This window comes from Achroia grisella, unplaced genomic scaffold (genome assembly GCF_030625045.1).
Source record: "Achroia grisella isolate CSIRO2021 unplaced genomic scaffold, CSIRO_AGI_Agris_v1 utg1573, whole genome shotgun sequence".
Lineage (NCBI taxonomy): Eukaryota > Metazoa > Arthropoda > Insecta > Lepidoptera > Pyralidae > Achroia > Achroia grisella.
This window is the reverse complement of record NW_026712655.1, coordinates 870,354-890,884: the sequence shown is the minus strand read 5'-3', so window position 1 is coordinate 890,884 and position 20,531 is coordinate 870,354. Positions and strand designations below refer to the sequence as shown.

At 30.6% G+C, this 20,531-nt stretch overlaps 1 protein-coding gene across 1 annotated transcript in view; it reads left to right on the top strand.

Moving 5' to 3' along the window:
- The window catches only part of LOC131841160 (protein eva-1-like), a 35,541-nt gene extending 15,556 nt beyond the window's left edge, over positions 1-19,985 (top strand). Inside the window, exons 2-8 of the mRNA XM_059189419.1 lie at positions 1,275-1,492; positions 3,376-3,514; positions 11,096-11,245; positions 13,299-13,442; positions 16,942-17,052; positions 18,471-18,632; positions 19,184-19,985. Coding sequence (XP_059045402.1) covers positions 1,275-1,492; positions 3,376-3,514; positions 11,096-11,245; positions 13,299-13,442; positions 16,942-17,052; positions 18,471-18,632; positions 19,184-19,662 — 1,403 coding nt within the window. The 3' untranslated portion in view covers positions 19,663-19,985. The remainder of the gene's footprint in view (positions 1-1,274; positions 1,493-3,375; positions 3,515-11,095; positions 11,246-13,298; positions 13,443-16,941; positions 17,053-18,470; positions 18,633-19,183) is intronic.
- The last annotated feature ends 546 nt before the right edge of the window (positions 19,986-20,531 follow it).

Genomic DNA, 20,531 nt, shown 5'->3' with positions numbered 1-20,531 from the left:
GTTTGCTTAGTACTAAGTATATCATGCTGAGTATATTCCATATTGAATCCAACGTTCTGCCCAGTATTATGTGAGCATATGCATGTGCTGTATTCACCACAATGGCTTTGCTGGAAATTGTTCTATCTCACCTGGTTCACAGTATTCTAACTCAGAAGTACTATGTAATATTATGTTATCTGTGGAAATACTAAATAATAAAAAATCCTCATAATCAAACCACTTGACCAAAGCGGCTTAAAAATAATGATTCCTATGAACTTTCATTAGCTAGTATATAGATAGGTTTTTGCAGTTAATAGAGCGTTTGACATAAAATTCCGGTTGGCGGTTGAGACTATTATTCGCAACGGAAAAGTTTCTTGAAGTTTGAAATTCTTCTCGATGTTGATAGGCACTCAATTGTTTGGTTCACCGCTGGAATGCTGAAAGCACTTTAAATGTCATCGAGTAATGTTGTCACTAACACTATAGTGGATAACGTATTGGATTCTGTTTGACTGTAGTCTAATTTCTCCATACTTCCCTATGAGTATACTGTACTATAATACTAACTATATTATATCTGTAGATTCCTTAAGGCAACAAAATTAGATAGAAAAAGAGGCAGTATACAAGACTACCAGCGATCTCGTCTGTTTTTTTTAAATAAAAGATAAGTAAGACGTAATACAATCTATTTTTATTTAAACTTCATTCAAATCAGTTCAGCTATCGCTCAGTTTGTCGTAAAAAGTTAATCAACAGACAGACTCTTTCATATTAACAACATTATATACTAGCTGTCCTGCGCAAATTCGTCTGCATCGCACTTACCCAATTCACATAATATATTTTTAAATTATAGCCTATGTGTTATTTTGATGTATAAGCTATATTACTGTAAAGTTTCATAAAAATCTGTTCAGTAAGTTTTGGGTGAAAGAGTAACAAACATTCATTCATCCATACTCACAAACTTTCGCGTTTATAATATTAGTAAGATGTCACCACAATGAATTTCGTTGCCGTCAATTTTTCATTATTATTTTTAAGAGTATCCTCTTCTATCCTTCTTTGAATTCCTTTCAGTTTATGTTGTTTCCTATGGTAAATATTATATGTAATAGGTATTTTATATACAGGTGTATGTAATGAAATAACGTCTTTAATGCATAGGCATTTCTAAATAATACATATAACATTGTTACAATTTATTTAGAGTCAATGTAATAAATTATATTTGTAGCTTATATACGAAATAGACAAAGAGTAACCTAATATCATTGTTACAGCTTTGCTCTTGGGGACGTTGAAGATGATGCAGAGAGCGACCTGTGATGACGAAATAGTTTCCCTGGCGTGTCCCAGAGGTACAGCGATCAGCATACAAGTAGCCCAGTATGGGAAAGCCTCAAGTGGAGGACACAGTTGTGTGGAGAATTCAAGATCACAAAGTATTGCAGTGGAAGTTGAAGGCGAGAAGGATTGTTTATGGCCTAACACAATGCAGGTTTGTTTTATTTTATTATTAAAGTTAACTCTGTAATGTTGTCAGGATAATTGTGTATAAGTTTATACGGTGGAATATTGACTGACGGTGTAATTGCTAGGTACAGTAACGACTTCGTTACTATTAATACTATATATGTATTATAACTACTTAGTTGCAAATTATTATATATAGTAACTTGTATTATATGTATATATATTATAGATATGGAATTTAAAACTTAAAAAAATGGAGAAAATTATACCTTTTCTTTAATTATGCACAATATATAAAGATAAACATTGACCCATTAACCTATATAGATGTGTTCTTTCTCCATTATTTTAAAACAGATATGAAATATAAATGATTTTTTTAAAATTTAATCTCTAAAGGTATTAAATTCACTCCACTCCGATCGATCCCCCATCCAATTCCAACGGAGATCGATATTACGACGGTCTGAGTCGAGGTTCGAACCCCCTCAGGTGCCCTCAGACTAAAGTCTCTCTCTGTCAGGCAGGAGTTGGCCTTCAGCCGCTCCAGCTCCCTCCTTCCGCGGGTTTGGAGTGCCATCTCCACTCACCCCCTAACGTCCGGTGAAGTTGTAAAGGCCAGCTGCGTCCAACAGCATTACAGCAGTCCGAAAAATAAAACTCTGATTCGAATTCAAAGTCTTAACGAATATTACAAACGCGAATATAATATTATTTATTTGTGTTACTTGAAACTTAATAAATAAATCGCGTCATAGATAATGAAAATTTTTAGCATAGTTTAATAGTATAGATCACTTATATCGTATACTAAATTTCATTATAAGGGTCACGGTAATGGGCTACTTTTTCTTGCGAAAAAGTTATAAGTGGAGTGAAGGGTAGGGTAATTTTTGTATGAAAATTTATATTGCGTCCTACGATTACATTTAAACTTTGTACGTTTTTTTATAACTAATAAAATATAAACGCTAACGTAGTTAATTATAAATAGAAAATTAGATTACTTATAAGTATCAACAACATATGATAGGTCGACAAAGTCGCTGGCAAAAAAGAGTATCAAATATCTTGGCGAAAATCGTACTTACATTGATCCTATTCATAAGAAAATCCATAAAAAATGTTATTAACGATGTAAATCACATTTTTACTGCCAAATTAGATTAAAAAAAGCTGTCCACAAAATGTACCTCTCCAGATTTCTATCTGTCCAAAGCTATAAAACTCCATTAAATGGAGATAAGGGAACCAGTCCGAAAAACCACCCTTAAAATTATGAGGCTTATGGTAGATGAAGTCACCAGAGATAGGACTGTTCAGGTGAAATATAAAGTTAATTGAATATAATTTCCCTTTTAAATATTTTTTACTCGTATGTAATAAAATAAAGAAGCAGAAGCGAATAGTTACAAGATATATCGATTTTGTAGATGATTGAAATGACGATGATGTCTTGATTTTGTAGTAGGTACGTAGAATAATTCCACATTATTAAACTAAATACAATAATGCAATAAATAATAAACTACGGCATTTATAATATATATTAATAATTTCAAATTGCTTTGGGTTTACTTATACTATGTAATATTGTATTATCTCTTTTTATACCATACTTATCGACAATATGGTCTCTCTCGTAGTGATAAAGTTTGACTGTATACGAATCAATTTATCGGTATATTATATTAACAAGTAATGAGTCCCAGCGTTCTGTGGGCTCGTTGAAATTTTTAAAGGCTGCTAAATTTTGTTTAATTATAACAAGAACATAATAATAATATGCAATCTGAATTATAAAAGAAAACTGTGTAGATATTTTATTTATTTATTTATAAAAATCTGTACATTATGTCTAGTTTTAGAATGTTATTAATTAATAATATTATTTTTCTGTTCAAACAGTACTCATTACTGCAAAGGGTAGTGGAGGCGTGTCAGAAGAAGCCACAGTGCAAGTTTAGCACAAAGCCAAAAATAGGTCTGGTGGATCCATGTCCTAGGACCAGGAAGTTTGTCGAAGTGGCTTACAAATGCAGACCCTGTAAGTAGACCTATTTCTCTAAGAACTTTATATTAATACATCTTTGTCTCACCTATTACAGTTTGCCACAAATGAGATTTGTTCTAAGCTATGTTTCTGTTATAAGATGAGATATGGTAGTGAATTTATAGGGTACGGAGATATAATATGTTAATGTTAGCTTAGTTCGCCGCAATAGCAACATAGGAGGTAATATAGTTGATAATATGATGTCTGAGGGGTTCGAATATTAAGGCAACGGTTGCCACTTACCACCATTGCTTCATGATGGTTCCTCTTATAATATTTACTAGTAATATTTGTACATATAACACTATCTATCACATTAACACTAGAAATGAAAATACCGACAAACAAGTTATATGTTATTTAAAAGTCAACAAGTTCATTGTTAGTTTTGCTACTACAATATAACTCTATTATTCTATTATATATATATATATATATGTATATCTCAATTATTAAATTCCACAAGACCATTAGATGGGTTAGAGCGAAAAAAGAATAGAAAAACTAAAGAAATGATTTTACAAGCAGCTGTGTAAAAATAAAAAAAACAATGCTGTAGTTGTGCAAGCAAGTAGATAGGATATTATTATCAATCTTTATTTTTATTATATACTATCTTAGTAAGTGACTTTAGACCCGTGATATTCAGTATAAGAATTGTTTGTTTAATTTTAATTGGATTAAAAATAAAATGTATATTAAATGTTACGCTAAGTTTGCTTAAATACAACAGTATTTACATCATTCATATAGTTAAACTGTTTCTAAAATTAGTGTACACAAGCACGCAGATAAAACAATCTGAAAACTTTTTTCAGAGTACGTACTCTTTATATATAATGTAGAGACACGTTTATGATTTCATTATGGTATATGTTTTCCTCTCTTATACTCTAATCCTTTCCAAATTTCATACTGTTAGAATGTCATAATAAGTTTATTGTTTTCGACTACTCCAATCTTATTACTTATTAACCAGATGTATATCTATCTAATAGTCCCTTTTATCACCGGGGACGGCAAAACACTGTTATAAACTCGAGATCGACATTATCGGGCAGCGTTCCAAACACATGTCAGCCAAAATGGGAACACGAGAAATAATTTTGTGGAACACTTTTTTATATCACCGTTTCGCCACTACCGAAGACATTACATTGAATAACTGCCTTGATATTTCCCCTTATGAGAATAAAGCTTAAGTCGCCAAAGCCATTATCGGTAAGTTATTGGATCCTCGCTTTGTTTTACTTAGTCACGGAAGATTTTCTGATCCGTTCCCACGCTGCTAGCGCTGATGTACGTGACAGTTATTCGTATACACTATACATAACAATTAATTTTGTCTACTATTTCATATTAAAGGGTAATTAATATAAATGATTAAAAAAGGTCCGACATTCAAAGTACGGAGTGTTATATGATATATGATGATATATATGATACTTTTGTCGTTAAATATTTGAAATAGTATAAAATACTTTCGGTGATAGTCATTAAACGCCTGTACTTCTAAATGTTAAGAAATGATATATATTTAGTATTTATTTTGCTAAGTCCCAGATAACCTGTTATTGGCTTTCTATAGAAATGTACTGTTGATTTAACATATTGAATTATAAGCTATTAGTTTTTTTAATAAATAAATAGCTAAGAACCATATAGAGCGTGTTAATATTATATTAAAAAAAACCCACTGCAATCGGCCTATCTTTGGAAGCTATAAAATAATAGTGACAAAGATGTATGTAAGAAGTATAACGTAATAAAGATGTTAAACTTACAACCACACTCTTTTTCATTTAGCACCAAAATAGGTGATATCAAACTATTTTCAAATTATATTTCAGAATATTTGTATACCCCAATAATATTTATTTAAAGCAACAAGTAAAAATTATGAAGTTATTCTTTACGGTGCAGGCAGTCTCAATTTCACGAAACTTTAGACAGTTTGTAGACTATATATTTATTTTATACTGCCGTTTGTGTAACTGTTTAAGCTACATCATGCCAAAACCATTATCCTCTTTCTTTGAAAGTCAATAAAAAATAAAGCTGTAAAAACAGTTGGTATTGGTTGGCCATTTGAGGCTGCCTTAGAACTAATTGCTTGCAAACTTCTAATTGCCCAGTTGTATATAACAAGTATAGTTTTAGAGAGGTTTACTTAACTGCATGGTAACTGCAATAGATGTAGTAAAATCGCTAATTGAGGACTGGCGAGTGGTTTGTATTCGGGGTGCGGTTATACATAATGCAAGGCGTTTTAACTGACATGTTACTGATGATGCCAATGATACGTGGTGGTTTATTTTTATAATATACATAGTAGTTGCGCCATTTATATTTTATATATTTTTTTATTTCGCTGATCTGTTGTATTTGCAGCTAAGGTTTGTATATTTGTAATTTAGCGGGTGAGTTTTTACCTTAAAAGTGACGCATGTATCCGAGTGCGAGAGCAATTGTGCATCTATTCAATTCAAAAAACAATAAACTGTTTGATTTGTGCAATCACCTGCCGTGCACACTTGTATTACGTTAATCTAGAAATTGGTCAATATTTTTATTATTTGTGCTATATATCATTGTGAACTTTGCGATATCCGTTTAGATGTGGTCTCCAGGAGTATGAGCCCAATATATAGCAGCTAAAAAGCCTCGGTGTTAATAATTAATCAGCGAATTAGTGAAATCTTTAATTTTTATTAGTAATCCTGCAGACCTACAGTTTAAGGGATTGACTAATTATAAGTTAGATTGATGCGTTTGTTTACAATATAATTACATAAGTTTCATTATGCAATAAGAATGTGAAACAGCTAATGGGCTACTCGGCGGTAAGTAGTAGTCTCCGCCTGTATATATAAACATTCGGTCATTATGTAACGCCTGTGGCTCCACTCGGCCGTTGTCATTCCTGAGGACTACATATATACTAATAACATACTCCCGTATCCTATAATTTTATTGCTTAATCTCACATTCTAACAGAAATACAACTTACTAAGCAGGCTGCTTGATGGATGAAATAGACGACACCCAATGCAAAAAAACTTGATTTAAAGTCAACCTCCGTAGTTTTTTTAACAATCATATAAGATTTTATTATAAGTTACTGAATGATTGATAAAATAAAAAATTAAGACAACAATTTTAACCGAATTTGCATGGTAAAGGAATATACTAATACATATATCCGAATAATAAATACATTTAATTAAAATAACATGAAATTATCCTAATTTTGATATAATTACTTAATAACACCTATTCTGCGCATATATTATAGTCACAATGAAATTACATGTTTTCAAAGACGGTTATAAATATTCTTTGACTAGCTCGATGTGAATTTAAAAGATGTGGGACTTACAAATCATATGAAATGAATATCAAACGTAAGTTTGCAACGACGATTTCTACTAATGCATCCATTTATCGTGTTCCCATAACAAATGTTTCTGTTACGGACGCCGTTGCGAAGTAACTGGCCAAACTGTCGTTAATTCTTAAAGAGAAACCCTCAAGTTCGGGAAATAACGTATCTGCCATCCTTTACAATCGGATCTAAATAAATATCCTTGATAACGAAGGCTTTTTGGGTACTTTTATAGTCCTCTTTTAAATAAATGAAATTTGTATGGTAATAGCTGTATACCGAGGTGTTGACCGAGAGAAATATAGCTTGTTACTTGATTCAAAATCAAATTCAGGATATCTTTATTCATGTACGAGTAAGTATTTGTAATAGATCTACTCTTATACTTATAATAAGTCTACTTAGTTTGGAACATAATTTAAGTGTAGAAGAAATGTTACGAAACTTATTTTTTTTCTATTAATAATAAAACAAGTACAAGACGCTCTGAATCTGAAATCCTAAATAATAGGTTAATTGTATGGTCGTATATTTTTTATTCAATAACGTTGAACGGAAATGTTGGTTCTTTTATTTTTATTCTCACGAGAAGGACCAAATATTACATTCAAATGTAGACATTTTTAAAGCATAATTCTAAATTAAAAATAAATATAAATAGATTGATATTTAAAATACCACAATAATTAAATTGAAAGACAATAATAATATTACAGACAGTGGAACTTATTCACATATTAATATTTTATTCTCCATTAGTCAGATATATCATAACTATGTGACAATGGAGGGTGAATCAAGCTCACCTAATCGCATGACGTCACGCTTTTTCATGAGGGTCCTGCAAGTGTATTGGTGTGATTTATGCGGTGTTAATAAATTTCTGGACGAGGTCAGCGACCAGGGCGCGCCGGGAAGTGCAGGAGTGGCGGATGGGTGCGGCATGTCCTCATTAGTGGTGAGGGTAAACGAGCGGGTAAAACTATAGCACTGAAATGTTCCATGTGTTTCAACCTAATAGAAAAATATTTGACAGTAAAAGAAAAGAGAGTTTTTAACTAATGCTGTTGACCGTAACTTTACAGCTATATCGGATGTTGTAAATAAGAGGTGTCAATATTTTTTTCTGAACTGTAATATTATATTTTTACGAATAATGAAATGGCCGCGGTGGTCTAGTTACAAAGTTTTCTGGGTTTAAACTTAGATCGCATCTTATTAATGTTATCACTATAACATGGTATTTATCTATACTAATAGTCTATATTAGATAACCTCGGTAGTCTAGTCGTTTTGGCATACCCCTTTACTTCCAATGATCGCTGGTTCGATTCATTGCACGGTTCAAACAACTGTATTTATGAGTATGAGATTGTTTGTATCGGTCTAAGTACTTTTTTATGTATATTATCTATGTAGTTACAAAAAAAATATATCCATATGTATGCATAATACAACCTCCGTTTAGCTTAGGACTAGCTTGCCTTGTGTGAATTGCCCAGGGATATTATAATCCTGAACTAATTTTAAAGATTAAGTAAATAGAAATGAACATCTTGAACTGGTACGACTCCAGCATATACTGTTATCGCAGACCTATCATTTCATAATCATTTATAAAAAAAATACTGACACGCAGACAAACGCTCTACTTTTATCGCCTCGTTTTATGGTTAACTTAACTCACAATACTTTAAACATCGTCATTTTACTTACTGGTATAGTTAGAAACACTCAGACATGCTTTTACTATATTGGTATCGAGTTACGCACTAATGGGAACGAAAGGGTTGTGTTCTGTTTACAACTAATTTCGTAGAGGGCGTCGTCTTCGCAAATGGGTAAACGAATGTTAATGATACATTGATGGAAATGAAATGGGCTTTTATAGTGGTTTTTATTACATAGTGATGTGTGATAGAAGCCTCGGTACAAAGAGAAATAAACAGAAACTCGGATACTAAGGGATCTTTGACAACTGTACAAACAAGTAGTGTTAAGGCAGTGACAATCTATAATACTATAATAGTATAATAGTATACTGGCAATATATTCTCTTTAATGTATTTAGATTGTAGATTAGAAACACTGTATATATTTAATATATATAATAAACAAAATAATATAAATCCATCGAGTAGTAGAAACTGTTTTAAATTTGACGCTATCATTATTTATATGTATAATTAGTAAAAATCACGGGATCCACGTTTCTGTTTACCCGTGATCATGGTGGTTGAAACACTGCCAAAATATCGGGAACTCAGCAAATAAATATAAAACGTGGTAAGATCCCGTGATTTTTACTAATTATACGTATAAGATTAGAAACCTTAATAATTGAACTTACTATTTAGATTACAATGTATGCCTATTGATTAATAACTTTTGTAGGCACGATGCCATGTAAAAAAAATCGATCTTTCTTAATCCATTGATATACTGAAAACTGTGCCATGATAGATTTTATAAAGATTGCCTCCATGTCACATATTTAGGCCGCAAAGCAGTTTGCTTTGTAAGATGTGTTTCGATTGAAGGTTGAGATAAAGTGGCAAAATTACAGGATAAGAGGCATAACATTTTAGTTCTGAGCAATGAGCTGAGCCTTAGGGGTATCGCGGGTGTCACATGATACCGTGATATCTTTAGTACTGTTCGTGTAGCTTGTTTGCGACTCCGATTACAGGAAAAACCGATTTTGTTTTACAACGGTAATAATATTGTAGTCTAATTTTATCTTTATTAATACTGGGAGCATTTTTTATATTTAATTAATACTTTATAGAAAAATTGGGTAAACAAATATTTCAATATATCGTTTATAAATAGTTGCAGTTTATTTATACGATATTTAAATATGAACATGTACAAAGATTTTGCATATTTACATAGGAGCAAAATCTTGAAAGACTAGAAAACAAAATAAACATATTTTTATTATGTTGAATGCATTTTGTAGTTTATATTATACCTTGTGAATACTAATAAAATCGACTAGTGTATCAAACATGTTGACAGTTAGGGCAGAGTTTTACATGTTGTTTACTTCCTGAATCGCTACTCTATTCTGTTGTAGTTATTTATTTTATGTTTTAAAGATTACTGCATTTAAAACGTACATGCATATTTATCATTATCCCTATTTCGTTTACGGATAAAAATTATTCTTTTATTTTGTTAATATTTATTTTACCTAATATGTTTTTATTATTTAGGTACATACTTTAAAATTATTTTATTCTGGTTTGATTTAAAGGTAGGTTCATAAGCAGTTACAACATGAGATAAAAATGGATTGGAAGAAAAAAGAAAATGTCACACAAAGAATACTTGTTATTAAATGTAATATAGTAATAATAAATGTAATGGAATATAAAATGTAAAATTGCTATTTTTGTAGTAGTTTAATTTAACGTATAGATAGATAAACATTTATGTGTTAAAAATATTTAAATATTTCGAAATGGATTATATTTTGTTCTACGTTTTCATCAAATTTGCATGACGGCTTAACTAGGGTTGACAACCTAACAAAAGGTGATAAAATGCTTTACACAGAATCGTTAAAAAGATACCTAGTAGATAATATATGGTGCAGTACTTATAATATAATATTTTGTTTATAATCTTTACTAGGAATATTCATAATGTTTTTTTAATTAAATTAAACATATCAATTAATAGAGAAAAATTGGCCAGATCTGTCGAAACATATATTTTGTAAGTGTATATTAACAATCCATATTAATTTTATAAATGCGAAAGTGAGTCTGTCTGACTCTGTATTTGTTTATTTCCTTTTCACGTCTAAACGGCAGAATAGATTATAATTAAATTTTATATATATAATAGGATGAACAGTCGATCTCGTATCTAAATGTAAATTGAAGAAATAAATTAAGTTGGGGTTAAAAGTTTTTGCAGACTAAGTTGCTAATCATGAAATCACTGACATTGGGACCATATGTATACCGTACTTCATGACGTAGTGAAATAAAGACTTATGCTCAATCGTGTACTATGGCATGTATATGGTCTGATATGGTGGAATCCGATATACAAATAAATAATAGATATTAGATAGTACAAAATGCTAATACAGTATAATCCAAAAGTTTCAGTTCATAATACTATGCTAATGGTATCTCGTCTGAAAAAAATACTTACGTTTATATTTTTTACAGTCACATTCCGAAGTCGGACATGTTGTGAAGATGACGTCATTAAGTTGAGCTGTAATCCGTATTCGAGGATAGCTATCTTCGATGCACAGTACGGCCGTACTGCATACGAATCGATTACCTGCCAACAAACGCAAGGAGTTCTAGACGAAAGTGAGTATAAAATTATAAGATCGAAGTCAACATATATGTATATATAACGCCCTTGATGGTTTAGCGGTTTAGTACATTGCCTTTCTTCCGATGGTTGATTCAATTCTGTGCAACGGTACACAAATTTGTGTTTATTAGTATGATTTTTTGTATTGGACAGGGTATTTTTCATGTTCATTATGTATTTATAAAAAATGTATGTTAGTACAAAAATATAGATACAAGTAAAGTAAATATCAACTATAAAACTACAATATAAAATAAATATATACAAGTGTTTACTTGTATATAAATAAATACTTGTATACATTTATTTTATATTGTATTTTTATAATGTCATCTATCACCAAACTAAACAAATTACACATTTGTATTTATCAGTTGTTTAGTACCCATAACACAGAAAATGCGAGACCGACTTGAACCCAAATGTCCAGAGTTGAAATCTTGTTTCAATTTATGTTTCTGACTGACTCTCCGTTATTGGAAACAATTCATATTAATACAACACATTGACAATACCTCTGACTACCGTCGTGGATAAAAATGATGCTAATATTTCGAAATAGCTCAACAAATTTGTCAGTGAAAATGCTATTGATAGAAAATTATACGAAATAGTACAATATAAAGTTTCTTAGTGCCGTTATTTGTCTATTTTATCTTATTACAATCTGATTGTGGTATTTAAAGTATATTTTTGGGACTTAAAACGACGTGATTGCAGGTTAATATTCTCAGATTTTAGTGGCAAAAGTTTTGTCATTGCTGTAAGTATATATGTAATTTGTGGGGCAAATTCGTACACCTGGAGTTCGGTTAGGAAAAATAGTATAATAATACTACTATTACTACGATAGTATAAAAATATACAAAATTTTAAATTATTATTAGTAGTTTCTGAAACAAGCCTAAATCTAAACCTAAAAGGAAATTGTTGATAATTATCTTGTGAAATATAGAATTCTTAGACTTATTAGAGTATATAATAGGTAACAGAGTAAGCGCGTAAACTTAAAATTATAGTTTCAGTTTAAAGGCAATACGCAAGAATAACGTAATAAATAATATTGTAACTATATACGGTTTGCGAATTTACTTGAAAATCATGCAAAATTCTAATAATGTGTTTGGTTATTCATTAGCTACACACTACACATAAGATAAGTAGGAAGAAATTACCGGTTTCTTTACTTACTTTTAATCCCCAAGCCACACCCCATCACCGTACCGTGAACAAAATGGTAACTCTATATATGTTTGTTTACATTAATCATAAATATATAAAAAAACCTTTGCCATTGTCAGTAATATCGCTGTCAAACTATACAATGGTGTTTGCATCGTTGCACGTGACTGTACATCACTTGTCAAGCTTTCTAATAACTCTTAGCTGGTAAAAAAGCAACAACAGCTTGTTTATTTTGTACGGCAGGTGTTCCAGACAGTTTGTTTACACTTGAGTTATAGTTGCCCTTTCTTGTTGGGTCGCTTGTAACTACGCTGACACTTATGAGAGTTACTTGTGGAAAAGTATTAGGTATTTCATTAGAATTATGGGCCTTTTTCAATAATAATGGATTTTTATAAAAAAATAGAGACTCTTAATTTATTTTCTTATTGAGATACGCGATGTAATGATTTTAATAAAAACTTAAAAAAATAATTTAATGATCATTGATGCGATCATTGTGTATTAGGTTTTTCATTCTCAATGATTTTGATTTTAAAAACAGAAGCCTTATCGTCGGGTCTTTTTTTGTTTATGATGTGGTATATGATAATATTTTGTTCACAATATAAAATTAATAAATTAACATACTGTATACAAACATTATTAACAAAAAATTGAATTATAGCAACGATTTAAAAAACAGGATTTAAAAAACCAAATGTTAAAAAACAGGATAGAGATAAAACATTACGAGTTTTAATTCCAAAATTAATTTTACAATAACTAATATATAAATAATTTTTTTTGTTTATTGTCATTTTTTGTCCTTTCATTCGCACAACGAGGAGTGGGGGTACAATAATTCTTTTCTATTTATAGCCTGTTCAGCGCCCCATGGAACTGACACCGTCATGCAGATCTGTCACGGAAAACGACGCTGTCAAATAGAAGCCAGCAATAAAACATTTGGATCGCCATGCAAGTCACAAACAAGAACTTATCTTAAAGTGGTTTATGCCTGTGGTAAGAATTTTATATTATACTACCAAAGCCCACGACTTAACGTATACTAAATCACGGGAAGTTCTTTTTATGGATTTAAACATATTTATGGATTTTCATAAATATTATCCGAAAAGTCTTAACATTTCTATAATTAATAAGATCATAATATTTAGATATTATTTGAGTACAAAATAGAATAATTATTCTTATGTACCTAAGTCTAGACCAAGAAGTAGAATAGAAAGTTATATTGAAACATTTAAGTTAGGCACAAATGACAAACATTGTACACGAAAACGATTTCCGTTGCTAACTTCGCCGAGTTCCAGCACATCTGGATCAGGTTTATTTCTAAACGGTATTTTCTAACATACAGTCCCGAGCTTAATCTAAATCGGAAAAGTAAAATCCGGTTTCCATTTAAGTCTAGAATCGAATAGATGAGTGAAAAACTTGGAGTAATCGCTGATGGGTTCTAAAGGCGTGCGTTTGATATTCGAATTAACTAATTTAAAAAATAGCTACATTTTTTATATATAATTGGAATACGAATCTAGTTATAAGTGGTGACCGTCGTCTATCACACGAACCTCACGTCATCATGTCATCATGTCATCACGCCCTTGGCAGCATTCATGCATTGCATACCTTAGGACTGAGATCATACATAAGGTCATGCCTCTTATACTGTAATTTCACTGCCTTGAGATCCTTGATAGGCGAGGTCATCTTCAACTGAACAAAATATGCAGCTTGGTGACTGAAATTTGCGTGGATGTCTCTAATTCATCTAAATTAGAGACACCCACGCAAATTAATTATACAAAGTTTATCCCAGTAAAATCTGTATATATACATTTCTCATTATTACTACTATATTTCTTTTAGTATTCTGTGTGGATAAATTTTAATTTTATGTAATGTTTTAATGACTGATTATTTTAATATTAATTAATTGTCTATATCAATTGAAGAAACTTTAAAAAATACAATATAATAACTAAAATATATTATTAAAATTATGCCCTTTAGGCAAAGTTCCGAAGATACTGGCAGCGCTCCCTCTTTGAATGGCTAGACTAATTCTTTGTCCTAGGTAGCTGCCAGCTCTTCGGTCTTCTGTGATGTTGACCAACTTTTTATTATTTCCTTGAAAAGTCTTATAGCGCTAGGACCCCACGGACGGTTTTTAATTTTAGGTTCTTAGTTGTACTGGTTGTACAATTAAGTTATGTAAATAAAGTATAGAATTATATATAAATTTGTTTGTTATTGTTATTTGTAGTTTCTTCAATGTATATAAATACTGAAGAAACTTTTTAGTGGAATCACATGTGTCTCATGGTAATATAATGTCCATACCGTTGTTCAAGTATGTATGTAGGCGACGAAAAATACTTAATATTATCTATAAAAGTAAATAGTCGTTAATTAAACTTTCACTTCAATCACATTTATGCAGTACTATCTGTTACCCTTGTCAACATCTGCATTTTGTTTTAAATATAACATAGAATATTTTCATCCATGGTCTTCACGTCAAATTTCTTTAGGATCTGTCTGATCTAAGTCTTAATTTGTTTATCGGGATAATCTAATAAACAGACATAAATTATTTTCTCTTTTTTATGACGTCAGAATGGATAGCTTGGAGCTGTAATGTATGGCTCTCTGAACTTTTGAAAATGGCATAAGGCTCTTCTTTTTATCTTCATCTCTCTCTTTTTGCGTTATAGTTTTAATAGATAAATCAATTACTGTATATTATGATATAATCTTTTCACTTTAGAATAGCAATAATGTTAACTCCCAAGGCAAAAAATATTACCGCCTCCTTATATGTGAGAAATATTTAATCTGTAAAAATATGAACGCCTAATATTCAATTTACACGGTCATGCAAAATTCATGACGGGCGATTCATAAAAGTTTTATGGCTACTGAATTTAATGGTTATGTTATTCAGGTCGGGTGCCTAGAGAGGAAAACTGTTGTGTCACGCCTGTATTACAGCTTTTGTATAGATATTGAGGACTTTGTACAAAGATTAGAGCTTCTAACATTTTTCTAAATAAAACAATCAATATTAGAACTTATACAGCGCAATATAATGGATTAAATATGCATTTATAACAATTTATTGGAATTAGAATTTATAATTTTAATGTATAATTATCAAAATTATCAACGTTGGTCTTATCTTAAATCAAAACAATCGGCTTACCAAAATAGGTATAACTATGTTTGATGGAAATCAGATTGTTTTGCATTCTGTATTCTGCTATTGGCAGTTGGATTGAGAACACTTTCAAAAAATAAAATAGATTAAAACACATCCTATTATAAAATAAAATATTTTATTTATAACATGTTCCTAAAGAATTAAAATCAATACAATTTTTTATGTTAAATATATAAAACAACTGTTGCTCTGAGTTGATAACTTCTTTGAACCTAATCATCATAAAAATAGCTAGGTAAAAAAATTGTCAGCTGCATGAAATATTTTTACTAAATTATATGTTTTAGAATGCGTTGGTTTCTGAAATAAGTGCTATATTTTCTATCACGTAAGGGTTTTTTGCAGATTCAAAAACAAAAACAGTAACTTAGGAAAAAAATTGGGAATTAGGTTTTCAATTCTAATATGTACTCTAGCAGTTATTTTCTGAGTGTTGTTTTCAATAAATTGAATAATTATTATTAATATATTAATTAGTCGTTTTAACACGAGCCGTGGTCACAAACTCACTGATGGCTATTGCAACCTAGTCGAAATGTCGAAAGGTAAATACTTTCATTTACCATAAAATTATTTGTGTTAAGAGAGCAGATTAACTATATTAAAAATTAAAATTGAAGCTTGTGGTTTCAATCGACATTGTATATACTATACATATTACTTAACAAGTAATATGTGCAATATGATATGAAACCACAAGCTCCATGTTTGATCGTCCTTCGTTTTTAGGTTATTTTTTACGATGTCCCTAGGGTAAGTGATGAGGACACTTTGCATAATAGTGTAGTTTCCAATTCTCGATCCAGGCGGAAACAAACTTTTCTAAATTGGCTTCAGTTAGTATACTTTTTGTTGTACGTATTAAAGAATGTTGTTTTTTATACAACTTGAAATGGTAAACAATCTGAGGGAGCAAGATTTTTTTATTTAACATGAATGGCAAACAGACTAATGGTTCAGCCCGGAAGGTGAAAATCGTCACCATACAGCATCGAGAATTTTATATACATGACCTTAGATTCCTGTGGTATATTTTAATACATAGTATTGAAGAATATCACTTGCTGAATTAATTTTGAGAATAAAGATTATGTTTGAATGTCTGTATGATGAATACATTTTTATTTCTACTACTATGAAAAGAAAAACAAGAAAAACACACATGAATGGTAACTCATGAAAAGTACGACTTTTCATGAGTTACCATTCATAAGGGTATCCAAACAGAGTAAACAAAACAGCCCAAAAAAGAAATGTAAATTATTATGATTACAGTTCCTTTGGGTGTTCTAACCGAGCGGTACGAAAGCGCGGCGGAGACTGATGAAGTACTGAACGGTGATAAGAAATCGGATGGTGATGAGCAGAGTTTATTTGATGATTCAGGTAATTACCTGAATAACCATATTACTAATTCCAACAGGGAGTTCTTACTTAATTCTATTTGTTTGGATAGAAATAATATAACAAAATCCTGACACTTTTTCTTTTATTACTGAAGAATTTACTCTTAATTTTTATATTTTAATTTAAAATACATAAAAATAAAAAAATATTTATTTAATATAATTTAACTGTCGGTAACCGAGAGGTTGTGAGTTTCAATCTGTCCGACACAAAAATAGTTTTTGTGTTATTTATATTTCTGATTAATTCTTTAGGGTTGGAAACACCGATTTATTTCAAAAGATACTAATAGAGTCTATTAAGGTTTCTTAAGTATTGACAACATGCACGTGACACCCCTGGTGTTTCAAGCGTCTATAAGCTACGGTACCGTTTGCCACCGGATGGGCCAAATGCTAGATTACCATCATCGTGGTTTAAAAAAATATAGGTTCGCCTCTGCCACGTTGGATTGTAATATACCTAGTGAAATATGGGCGAGTAAAGTGTTAGATACGTTCATATCACTTCGGAAATTCGACAATGTCTTTGACTAATATAGTTGAAATAAATAAATACACCATCTGGGATAATTGACGTAAAGGTATATAAACAACACACATAATATTATAATAGTTTTTTTTTAATAGTAATATACGAATAGCGACCAGTTATAGAATCGGTCCAGCCATTTCAGAGATTAGCCGAAACAAACAGACAGACAGACAGACAGACAAAAATTGTAAAAAAAATGATATTTTGGTATATGTACCGTATTTATATTCATATGCATGCAGTAAAAAACGGTTATTTCAATATTACAAACAGATACTCTAATTTTATTTAGTATTTTTATTTCTAGACATGATTATTACTTTATTTCACGAGTAAATTAAAACCTTTGAACAGTATTTCATATCGCGTATAGTATACATCCAAGAAAAACGAGCGTAGCACTTTAGTAATATAATGATTGATGATGTAAAACTCGTACGGTCCCAGCAACAACCAATTCTGTTTTATAGAAACGTTAATAGAAGACGTAAGAAATATAACATTTAATATTATTCTCCTTCAACAATATTACATTTCATTGGAGATAACAAAGTGCTTTGTAGTTTCAAGGCATGTCTGTCTAGGTTTTGATCTTAAACTGTCGAAACAATATATCGAAAACATATGAGATAAGGTTATATTGTATTAATTTATATGTTATACAATATTAATAGTTATTTTATAATATAATATTTCTTTGCTTAATTAAAGAAATAGTTTTGTACCTTTTGAGGAATTGAACCCGCGGCCATCGAATTTAAGGCGGTGTCCTAAACACCGTCACCGACCACCGACGCCGTCAAAATAGTAGTTCTGAAATAAAAGATTTCATAAGTTTAGACTTTATTTATGAATATATTTAGATGGAGCAAGTGACAGATGGGACGATTTAAATGCTGTATCTCCTGTGGTCAATCCTGCTCTTCAACCTCCTGATGATGTATATGCCTCAGCAACCTCCACGCAAAAGAACGAAGAATCATTCATGAAAACAACGCAAAAATCCCCTGTAAACAATAATGCAGGTAAATATAATTCAATATATTTAATTATTACAACATAATTATATAATTTAAAATTAGGTTTAATTAATTGATGTAAAAATGTGTAATTTGTAATTTGTGGTAATACTAACAAGCTACTACGCTATTGAATTTATTTATATGGAAATTATAATATATTTTTGTATAATAGCCCGGCCAACAGTAAATTTAGACTATATTCAAATTAGATTAACTATTAAAACACTATTACGATACAAACTTACAATAAACATTACCAACTGTTCCCTTTTATTCTATGTGACTTGAATAACAAAAAAAGCTGATGTTGTGCTAATTGTCAACGTTTTGCTTATATACATGACCAACAGGGTAAGAGACACGCGTCATACTAATTGACCCTCGTAGGACTAAAATATCAAGTCTCCTTACCCTAGAAATTCTTGATATATCTCGACTTTCAATGGAAATACATCTGATAAAGAAAGCTGCTTTACGTTAGAAATGAATGAGATAGAAGTACCCTTTGTCTACTTCTGTAAAGTATTTCGATAAATTTTGTCATTATTTTTCAGGTTTATCTAATCAGAAGACGGTATTATTTATATATGTGAGCGCAGGTATTTTAATATTCATTATAATAGTACTCCTTTTAGTAGCAATTCGATGTTACATGACACGACGTTCATCGGAAAATTCCAAAACTGGTGACATGTTTACGACAGAGGCTCCAAACGTATTCAGTGACGCGGTTTCTGACATAGACAACGACGTCGATGTCAGTCATATTTCTGGAACATTCTATGATCCTATTCACCCTGATATGATTCTTTATAGAGATAATCCAGCGAACAAAGGAACGCTTAGAGCTATGAGACCACTTTCTACGATATATCCCTGCGCTGGAACAAGTATGTATGGAAATGTCGATTATGTACCGTCCCAAGGACGAGAAGGTACAAACCGATTTCGGGGCAAAGATGAGGAACCCGATGCTATGATGAGCCCTAAGAGTTTAGGGACGTATTCTAATTCCCAATTTTATTATGGCTGACGGAGGAATACAGGAGGCACCGACGATGTCTCCAGAACATATTGTTTTTAGTGTTTTTGAATTATGTGCACAGTGAATTGAATTATCAGAGGCTTATAAAGCTAATATTGAGATCGTTGTTGCGATTGTGAATATTATATAAGTAGTAACAATAATTAAAATAAATTAATCTAATGCCCCAGTATTTAAAAATGACAATGCATAATATTCTAAATAATTAAAAATCGTTTCACACATTTTTGATATGAGACACTTTAAGATTTGCACAATTGTATAAGAATGGTCATTAATTTGCACATAATTAAATGTATTTTGTAAAAAATGCTGTGATTATTATAATTAATGTTATATGCTTAATTTAATATTATCAGTCATGGTCATAAACAGATGAAGTACATTAAATATTATTATACATATATCGATTACTACGTCTTTAAAAGGCAGTTTTTACTTTATATAAATTGTGTTTTTTTTCTTTCAGTAAGTTTATTTCAATGTGAGTAATATGAATAAATTTTTATACTTTAGTTTTAACATAATACTTTTTCGTTTTATAGCATTGATTTCTAAATGTCAATATTATAAAAAAATACTAGGAAATATGGTCAAATCAAATCTCATAATTTTTATATCTGTCGAGGCGCACTCAGTAAATTACATGAATTAATTTAAAAATTCTATAAGATAAGTGGTGTAATATTAAACTGCCACTTAGCACTAAGTTAAAAGATATCATTTTACATTCACTAAAGACAGCTTGTAAAAAGGAAAATGTTAAATATAATACGGTTAAATATTAAAGAGGATATAAAATAATTTTAATGAAATTGGATCCGAACACAATTATTACCGTCGAAATTAATGTAAAT